The sequence below is a fragment of the Diadema antillarum genome, unplaced genomic scaffold (genome assembly GCF_040938485.1).
Source record: "Diadema antillarum isolate AM-2024a unplaced genomic scaffold, OU_Dant_1.0 seq00000805_RagTag, whole genome shotgun sequence".
Lineage (NCBI taxonomy): Eukaryota > Metazoa > Echinodermata > Echinoidea > Diadematoida > Diadematidae > Diadema > Diadema antillarum.
The window spans coordinates 72,896-83,940 of record NW_027271687.1 but is presented as its reverse complement, the minus strand read 5'-3'; the positions used below and the strand labels follow the sequence as shown (position 1 = coordinate 83,940).

Genomic DNA, 11,045 nt, shown 5'->3' with positions numbered 1-11,045 from the left:
ATACGATCACAAAAAAAAAAAATAAATAAAATACTCTCATGTCAATTTCACTTAAACTGTGGTGCATTGTGGAGTCCAATCAATATGACTGTTTGGAATGAAGGACTGATATTGCTAAAATTATCTATACCAAAACATCAAAACGCATGATCTTTGTGAACAAACTCGATGGCATACTTGTGAGAAGATGACGTCATAACCCCCATCTAAGTTGCATGGTGGTTGCAACCAATGTAACACTCTTCCGTCAAAACTTACGTAACTTCACATTGCTCTTCATCTTATATACAACTTTGATGCAACTTCCGTCAAACCGTTCGTTTGGTTTATTCTCTTCATTTCATGCAATTTAGATGTGAAGTGTTTACTCTTGAAATTGTAACATAAACACACACATGCGCGCGCGCACACACACACACCCACACATACACAGTTATCATAATGCGGCATTTTTGTTTACACGAGCAAGAAGTATTGGTAAGCTCAAGTATAAAGCTATCCATATTTTTGCTATATGTATGTTCAGAGCAATTCAGTGTGCATATCTAAAATGCAATGTGCTACAAAAAAGGATTGAATATAAGTCACGTCATTGCTATAGCTTGAGATTACAACTTATATACAAGCTGTACATCTATTTTCCTCTCCCTCGCCTCTCTCTCTCTCTCAGTAGTAGAAAGTATTAAAGTCGAATGATATTTTTCTATAATACTATGGAGTTGCATGAACTAGTCTCGAACAGTCCAATTTTGCTGAAATTTACAGCGACTCCACTATTCACACTTAGTGTAAATTATTCGCATAATCATAGACACATAATCATACCAGATTTGCGAGTTGTGCAAGATAATAACCATAATACATAGAATAAATCCTATCATCACTATCATGCAAGCTTAATAGACGATTAAAGGAATAGCTCCATCCAAATATACCAAATGGCATGCCTGAGGATAGCGTTTGTTTCGCAGGCTCAACATTAAGCGCAAACCGACTTGGTTTTTGTCATAGCAACGCATCTTTGATGTCAAATCATAATAAAATCAGTGAGAAAAGGCATTAGTGCATCTACTTCGGCCTTCGCCTCTTGTATCAGCACCTGCGTGTTTACATTTTCTTGCGTGTTTACACTTTCTTTCCTGCCTGCTTCCAACTCAGTGGGTACAATTAAAGGATAGCAAAATCAAAATACTGTATTGTATTATGAGGATTGAGGAACTGCAGCAATATTACTAAGGTTAGGAGTCATCAGCAATGTTTGAGGAAAATCAGATAGTCCGTTGAGAAATTATGAGTTTTTCAAGTTTTGATTCTGGCATTGCTGGATGAGAGGACTACAACATTTTGTGATGTCACTTATAGACAACAATGATATAAAATGTTTAATGAAATTCAGCTTATTTTTACTTCTCTGTCTAGCATTTCTGAAAGAGCACATGACTCACCTATTTTAGATACCACGTTTATTATTGTAACCCGTACACAATAATGGCATTAACACGTTGAATGAGTGTAGACTTTTTCATACAAAAAGAAAATAACATGTTGTTGAAGTTAATTTCTATAACATTGTTGTTCATACGTGACGTCACGAACTGTAGTAGTGCTTTCATCCCAGCGATGGAGGAAACTAAACTTCAAAAACGCAATTTTTTTTTTTTCAACGGAATGTCCGATTTTCCTCAAAACTTTGCTGATGTGTTAGAATACTATATGCATTGTATTGCTACAGGCACTCAATCCTGATGCAGAACTGAATGATGGGTTTCATTTCGCTTTAAGATTAAAGTGAACTTTGTCTTTAACAAACGGAGCATAAAGAATCAGTAACATTCTCCCCTCCCCCCCCCCCCCCCCCCCCCCCCCGGTCCTCCTTAACCGACAATCAGATCCCCTGCAAACTGGGAGTTGGAAATCAGTATTAATATGCTCAAACAAATGGACCGAAGTTGGTGTATAGCGCTCCAGCACGTGACGTGAAGGAGACAATAGACAACACTTAGCGGCAAAGGACATAGCCATTTAAAGAACCTTGCAAAAAAGAAAAGGAGTTCAAATTTAATAATTTGAATCATACCAGCGCCAATCTCAAAATCCTATTTGCACGTGACATCAAGTGGGATGTCGCATCTACTACGCAAATTGCCACACAATATTGCATGTAATATATCATTACTTGGCGTTTTGTTTGGTCAGGCTTTTCCACATAGAGTCGTATATTTCATTCAACGTCGCTGCATCCAGCCCTCCACTCAGGTTGTCGACTTTTGTCTCGTCCTCTCTACCGACACTGCTGATTGGCCTCGACGAGCTATCGGGCCAAAGCCCTGGCGGTTTGGAGAGAGACTGCATGGAGACAAGAGGACCAGCTGCAGAATGACTTGAGGAAGATCCAGTAGTAGTGAAGACATCCTGCGTGGATGCCAGAGCCACAGTCACAGAACTGTCCGAGGAGTTCCGGTCGACATGATCAAAAGCTATCAGACTGGATTGACTTGAGGTGCAGCTTGGCTCCTCGTTGTGGGACGGCAGGGAGTTGGTATCTCCACCAGGTTCAGAAGAGCTTCCTGATGAAACCATCCCCCGCACGATACTGGGATTCTGACTATTAAGGAGCATGTCGGCCACCTTGTTGGCAATCTCGGGGATCATGCTCATCATTACTTTTGAGCAGGCCGCTACAATCTCCTGACGACAGCTATCGATGTCAGGGTTAGGGTTGCCGCCATCCAAGAGGCTGCTAGGGGGAGGTGACAAATTCTTGATTGCTAAGGTATCACTTCCAATCTGCCCGCTAAGACCACTACAGACTTCAGCAGCATCACCCTTCAAAAGAGTGTGTTCGGCGATGTCTGCACCAATCCTGCGAGGTCGGCTTCGAGCTTCACGCGACGCGCCCTCTCCGAATGGCATCTTGTCCTGGATGGCAGTCGTTGAGTCTGGGAGAGTAGAATCTGCCTCTACATATGAAGGGGCCTGCCTCGACTTCGCTGGAGAGCCACGCCCAATGGAAAAACCATTGGAGGCGAAATAATTTAAGCGCCCAGTGGTATCCAAACCTCTGGTCGTTGGTAACCCAGAGCCCCCGGATAACACCCCTTGACCTGAAAATAGGGAGAAGGGTTTGGTCTCTACAGAGGAGCTTTTGGCAACACCGCTTTGCTGAGGTTCCTTGCGCTTGGTGATCGCTTCTGCCTTCTTGTGGCTTTTGCCCTCGTAGTGCTGTTTGGCGCTGGCAGCTCCTGTGAAGTTGACATCGCAGATGCTGCAGTGGAAATTGTCTGACCCTTGTCCACCTTGGTGCCCGCCTCCTTCAAGAGACATTCTCTGCAGCGCCTTGCGGTGAGCTTTTCCGGCGTAGTGCTGCTTTGCTGGTTCCTCCCCGGACAGCGAAACTTTGCACACCTTGCAGAACGTGGCGTCTTCCCTTGAGATCCGCAGCTCCAAGGGGGTGCCTTGCGGATTTGGTATCATTTCCTTGGCGGTGTTCAGGACACTCATGTCCATTGGCTCGGGCCGAACTCCCTGTGCTGGTCTGGTGACAGTTCGGTCAAATGTTGTCCCTGAGAGGGAAAGTGGATAAAGCAAAGGATTTGTCACATGGAAGTCCTGTTGCTGTAACATAATGTTACAGAGCAACTAGGTCACATTTAACCCATTAAGGACGGGCTTATTTTGTTAAAACATGCATTTCCCTTGTACCCCTGCCCAAATATACTCAAGACTTGTCCTCATTGGGTTAACAAGATGCAGTTTCAATGGGAGACAGTGACAAAATAATGATAGTGATGGCGGTGATGAATTGGAAGGTGGCTATATGTACGATCACTCTCACTCTTTGTATACAGTCCAAACAATCTTACACAGTGTACAAATCATATATATACAAATGTTTTTTTAATTCCATTCCATGTTTCGTCTTGATGTGTTGGGTATAACACATCAAGTCGTTTGAAATAAGGTCCTACACATGTAACTTTTTTTTTAAATTTGAGACATGGAGTGTCTGATGCAGAATATTTGGATACAGCAGTCTACCAGTATGCTGTATCAATACAGACAAAACTATGCCGATTAACCCTTTTTGTGCCATGAATCAAATGCGCTCAAAGTTCACACACGGATACATACGGACAGTTAATCAATGAAGCACACAAGAGGTTAAACAGATGAAAATGGCACAACGTATGTAATAGTGTATGAGTTTACAAAGGTGTTTCCAGTTTTTCTTTAATTTTCTCAGGGTGCCACTTCAATTTCTGGCCCTTAGATGTGTCTGAAACTTGAACATACTTGACTAATTGGTACTGCATGTGTTGAGTAATGGAATGATGAGGGATATAGGTTGCCAAGACATTAAAAAAAAGTAGATACATAATAAAGTCCATTTGTAACTTTCTGATTTTTTTTTTTTTTTTCGAGTTTGGTAGTACATAGCCCTATATTAGAACGAAAAAAAATATACAGTTCAACACGGAGTGAAGCCTATCATATTCAAAAACATAGAGCACCGCACTCTGCACAACCGGATGTTTATTTACTACATAATATGAAATATAAATTATCTGCAAAAATGTTTTTTTCTGTTGAAATGTATATCGGATTATTTGTGAGATAATTCATTTTGGTGTTTATAAAGTATAAGGGAGTCTACTCCTTTACTCTATGGAGTTTTTGGTATGGATATATAGGAGCGCCCTCATGCCTTATGTGCAACTGACAAGGCACATCATCCGGACTGACCAGATTTTTTCATTATCATCATGTACTGGACCTTATCTGCCCCAAAAGTATGAGAGAAGAGTGTTCCCACACACCAAATACAATTACTAAATAAATAGATAAATAAACAAACAAATAAATAAATAAATAATAACAATAATAATAATCAGTCAGTTAAAGGGGATGGCTAGTAACCAATCAGTGGGAATCAGTGGGAATGCTGAGGGATGATTGTTGCAATCCTTGTGGGATTCATTTAAGAGTACATTAAATATCTACTGTTGTGTGAAAATTATTTGCTTCAGAACGGTCTCATATTCAAGTAATGTGCAGATTAATGCCCCGTCACTGACCAGGGACGCTTACCTGGAAACATTACACTGCACATTACTTGAATATGAGATCATTCTGAAGCAAATAATTTTCACACAAGAATAGATATATAATGTACTCTTAAATGAATCCCACAAGGATTGCAACAATCATCCCTCAGCATTCCCACTGATTCCCACTGATCAGTTACTAGCCACCCCCTTTAACTAAGGACGGTAATTAATCAATTACACTACATTTTATTCATTTCTCGAGTTACTGTTCTTGATTTTGATATGATGGAGATAACGGCGCAAATAGTTACATACACAGACACACAAAAAAAAACATAACAACAACAACAACAACAACAACAACACGGCACTGCAAGGGTGTCCGCGACATCTGGGCCCTCTGGTTCATCCCTAATCAATAACCTACCACGCACATACCTGTCACAGAGGACGGTTGCCTAGGCGACACATCATTAATGTCAATCCAGGCTTCTTCGTGTTCGTCTTCTACTTCAAACATCGTTGCTCTTCTCTCTGGTCTCCCTCAGCAAAGATCAAATATTGAACTCTGGACAAAAATACACAAAAAAGGAAGATCCAAAGGATTAAGATTAAGAATAATATCACTCACTCACCTTAACAGAGCTACCAAGTCTCACACATTCTGCGTGAGACTCAAGCATTTAGGGTCCGTCTCACAATCTCACGCATGGCACCCATTTTTCTCACGCATCGGGCGAAGTCTGCAACTTGGGCCTATAATAAGGAGCATAGCTCAAAGGATTAAAGTGATAGTTGCAATTGAAGGTATATTTTTCTTTTGTCTTTCAAAATAAGTAAAAAATAATCACTTAAGTATGCACCTGAGCGCACCATTAAGAGCTTAAAATTGAAAAATCTCCCTACCGCGGGAGGCCACATGGGGAAAAAACCCCTCCCACACTCTCGTTCGCGCGCACATTCGCGCGCCGAGATGCCTAGTCATGAAAATCTAAGTCATATTTTTTTTTTTAACTTGGCATCCCTGCCTTAATGTTTAAGTCGATATCAGAAAGATTGATTATGACTTATATAGTGCAGTCTGGAACCAGTGGCCAACCATGGCAGGTACTGCCCCAACAGGAGCTGCCTTCCAGGAGGCTACCCTTCCTGTCATGATCAGAGGGTTGAAACCTCCTGTGGGTCCCATGTTGCTGTAAATCTGTGCTTACAGCAGTTTTAGTGTACACATCTATTTGTAAATATGTTATGACTGCACCATCACCTACTGTCACAGCACATCCCATCCCAGTTTAGTTCGAAAAGAGCTGCTTCAGGGATTATCTCATCAAGGTTTCAAGGTCTCTTTCAAACTTTCAGGATAGATCAACGCATCTAATTCCTTCATTACCATTCTGCCATTCAACCTCAATATTCCTAGAAATATTTCGATCTCACTTTAAAGAGAAGAGCTACGACTGTTGTTTTTTCTGTTTTTAAGAGAAAATTGTCATACAATCAATTTCTTTTAAAGAGGAAAGATTTATCAGTAACCCTCATATCCGAAATTCGATAAGCACACTTTTCTCATTTTCATCAAAAATATTTCCCCAAGTTATGGTAGACAATGATCAGCACCGTTAGCCCATGGCCTGCCATTTTTGGCGGGTCTTCCGGCGCAAAGTAGCAGTACCCACTCTATGATATAATGCTTGTCATTATTGTACAGATGAGATGTATACATCGAATTATCTGCTAACTATACACAGCCCAGTCGCTGTACGTAGGTACGTCGCGACACAGCGAACTTACAGCGTCTGGTCGGGCTAATTATCTGCATACTTATTACGCACACATTACAAACAGGTGATCAGTAATACATGTATGAGATAATGATATGTTATGACACCATTCACATCCGATGGTATACTGTGCTTGTTGCCTACCTACAGCATTACGGTGCACCGCCCGCGACTCGACTGACCCGTAGGTAAAATACGGCGTGCCAACAGTAACACGCTTGGTGTCAACAGTGTCCTTACACGTTATCAAAATACCGCATACCGGATAAATTTACAGCAGAATTCAGCGTACCGTTGTTAAAATTGTTTGTTCACTGCTGCGCTGCATTGCAATACTACGTTGAAGTTTAATTCGTAGCTTAACGTTAGTTGACCTAATGATTATACAGAATTTTTTGGCACAGTTAGGCCTACAAAGATATCGAGATCACACCCGCTATTCTACACAGTTTCATTTGAAATATGATACACCGGTACCATTCTGCGTACTGAAAGAACACACCAAGAGCTATTAATAGACTTGACCGAAAGATCGGTCTGTATCTGTCCGTCGGGGAATGTTCCGCGGAGACTGCGTCTGGCTTCACGGATCCCCTCCGTATACAGACCGAAGTCAATGATGCCAGCTCCTGTGTGGCAGTAGCGCACAGATCAAACGTTACGATAAACCAAATTTCATACAGCTTTTTTACATTCAAACAAGTTTGACATGACATGACACATTATGCAGCAATATTTGGGGTTAATTTCTCACATTTTGCAATCAAAATACTCACAGTAACGCGGTTATAATGCAGAAATTTTATCCATATCGCAACATCGCCGTTCGCTAGCAGTAGGTCGCCATTTTGAATCTGTAAACCAATCACATGCGAGGTACTTTATTAAGTAAAAAAAACACGTAGAAACTACCTCGCATGTGATTGGCTAATAGATTCATACTGTATGTTTCTGCCGTTTGAACGTGACGACGCGACGGGCTGGTTGATGTGTGTTTTGCGTTGAAAATTCGACCGAAATATTGGATTATTCATTAATCTGGTGAGTGTAGTCTATTCTTGAATAGTTGATTTAACTATTCAAGCTTAAATTTGCCGACCTAGGGCCGTGAATTAGACGCAATCGAGAAGGGTGAGGTACCTCACCCAATTTTCCATAGAGACAGTGGTTAAGAACATCCACACAGCAATGGGTACTACAACCTTCCGTCTGTCTACGGAGGACGGCGTTAATGGCAAAATACAAAAGAGTCCTCCGGACAGCAGACGGATCTTTCTGTCTATTAATAGACTAGTCTACATTGTGTTAGTAAACCGCTGATCGGCAATACATAAACACACGGTATGAATACACTCTATCAAACTCACCGATTCGGGGACAAGACTTCACAGTGAACCAGCCTGGAGAAATTTTAATCTACCCTGCGTCTGTCGATATTTATATAGAGCCAAGCTCACCGTACAAGTGACAGCTGACTTTTTAATAGCTGTGAATATTTTGTCGTACATGCGTATAGATACGTGTAATACAGGGAATGGAGGGTAGACGATTGACCAATTTCTGCGCAGCATACTGTAACACACGGTCAGTAAATAGTGTGGGGAATTCCCACTTCGTAGTCGTATTCAAAGTCGTTTATTCTTTAAACTTTTGCACATCAATCACAGAGAACAGGATTTTTGCAGAACATAACACTATATTGCTTAATTAGCAAATAGCAAAGATAATTTCCGTTCTATAAATCACCTTTAACTGAAATATTACATGTTTGTTTTTTTATTACTTCCCTTTTTTTCTTTTTTTATATTTAAATAATCACAGAAACGCTTCTTATTTACGACTACACCGACAGTGTTGATTTTCGTAACTCCTGTGGGATCTACTCTGGGATTGCGCCATCTTCCGGCGTGCTTCCCCTTTTGTGTAGTCAATGAAAGACTGAGTGCCCGTCAAAACATAATAAGGAGGGCGCTTTTCATGTTGTTATTTTATGTTTTATCGGATCATCCAAAACCACAACACAATGTACATGCAATATCAAACAGTAATAAAGAGTTTGTTCCCACATCCAAGCAAAATAAAGTTGTAATGTGAAAGTTGAACAGATACGGTAAGTATAAAGAAAATGTCAAGAAATCCAACTACCAGAGTGTGAACGGTGGGACAGCACATGAGCTAACGACAAAAGAAAATATGTGACCGTGCACCTCAAAACGAACATAAAGTCGCACACACTGATTTTGCGTGAGGACTGAAAATAAGTGAAATGGGTCAACCTACCCGAACTTGACTTTTTCATATTTTCTGAAAGAGCGGGTCTTGTTTTACATTATGCTTAAATTAGGTATCATAAAACGGGCAGGAAATGTGGGGTTTTTTTTCGCAGTTTATCTCGAACACTTTTGGTAGAATAGTGTGATTAGGTGTGTCTTTAGAATCACTTTTTCATTTCTAAAAAACCTTGTCCACACTCTTCACTTTCCTCTCTAATAACTTTTGAAAGGATAGTGCTACTGCTTTGAAAGTTGGCATTAATTATGGACAGAATGTGTTAATGAGGCATGATTTATTTCAATTTAATTTGATAATCCCTTCATTGTTGTTACTCTGGTGGGGTACTTCCTGTTTTTTTTTTTGTCCCATTCATCGCACAGCCAGCACGGTTTGGTAAAGATCAAGCGCTTGAATAGACATTGTACTGCAGAGCCTCTTTTCTCAGTTCACACATTTCCTGAGTTTGTGCTTTCTTTCCAATATTTTTGAGGGTTAGGAGAGTCCATTTGATTTGAGTTATACATCATTTTAAAGCTTAAAGTCTGCTCTTTCAGAATAATATGGTCTTAACTAAAAATTCATGTCTGGCGACTTTTTGTTTGTTTTGACGTGCAGGGTCACATATCCAAGTGATAATAATAATGATGATAATAAAGAAGATAGTACCATTAATAATAATCGCAATTATAATAAGACACTAAGGATAAGAATAATGATAATAGGCCCAACAGTAATAATCATATCAATAGACCTATATGATAATTGAAGAAATAGGTAAAGTGTTACAAAAATGAGAAAATAAGGAGTAGATTAAATAGATAGTCAAGTAGATAATTTATGGTTGCTATAGATTTTATGTGTATCAAGTCAACACATAAACTGACGGTACACTGTATCGTAACATTGCAATCATAATTCAATTTCAATTTTCATTTTCAATTTATTTTCGTATTTCTCAATGGAAAATACATGGTATATAACAAAATGTAATACAAAATGTCCAGCTTGGATATATACATGAAGAAATAGGAATACAAAAGTAACACATAACGGTCGATGTGTCATTTTCAATCAAAGTAAAGGATGCGAAGAGAAATACGATGGAACCTACTAAATAGCAAAGCTTGTTGAGTATAGGTCCCAACAAAAGCCTAGTGAGGGGAACAGGATGAGGAGCACGGGTAAAATTAAGACCAAAAGTAAGGATAAACAAAAGAGAATGAGTTTTACTCGGGGCACAGAAGATTCTTCTCACATGTATGTGTGTGATAAAATGAGAACAAGTAAACCACATGCTGCACACTATAAGCAGTTGCTCTAATAGCAATTTTGACATGGGAGTGATAATGACGTGAATACTTAGGTACTATATAATATTAGGGTTTAAACATTCCGGCTTCCATAGACACGAGGAAAGATTTGAAAAATGGAGAACATGAATCAATTGCAATTCCTATACGTGATATACCAGCATGACGCATAAAAGAAAGGAAAGAAAGAGTGTACCTTCTCTCTCTATTGTATAGAGAAAACAGGGACTGCACTCCACTATTTTTTATCTTTAAGAACAAGTCCACCTTCATAGAAATGTGGATTGAGTGAATGCAGCAATACTAGTAGAACACATCAGTGAGAGTTTGTGAAAAGTTGTGAGATCTGTGAGAAGTGATGTTTTTGAAGTTTCTGCCCAGTCACTGCTGAATGAGAAGACTATTACAGCTGATGATCATGTGTACAACGATAGAAAGAAAATTTATGAAGAAAATTCAACGTATTTTTCTGTTTCCTGGCATATATAAGAAAACTCTCCACTTAACTCTTTAAGGCAAGGGAAATGATATTACACCCTTAACATACATCATCGACAAGTCGAGGAAATATGCATTTTTTTTTTACAAAAAGTAAAATTTTGTGATATTGTCTGTAAATTTTTCTCATATTG

General features: G+C 39.7%; 1 protein-coding gene across 1 annotated transcript; it reads right to left on the bottom strand.

Annotated features, from left to right (window-relative positions):
* Positions 1–1,900: 1,900 nt before the first annotated feature.
* On the bottom strand, positions 1,901–8,354 carry LOC139739548 (uncharacterized). The gene is made up of 3 exons (XM_071650150.1): positions 8,197–8,354; positions 5,487–5,616; positions 1,901–3,563 (listed from the first exon to the last, which is right to left on the bottom strand). The coding sequence occupies exons 2-3, from the start codon at positions 5,566–5,568 to the stop codon at positions 2,173–2,175; spliced, it is 1,473 nt and encodes a 490-aa protein (XP_071506251.1). The 5' UTR covers positions 5,569–5,616; positions 8,197–8,354; the 3' UTR covers positions 1,901–2,172.
* Between the last annotated feature and the right edge of the window lie 2,691 nt (positions 8,355–11,045).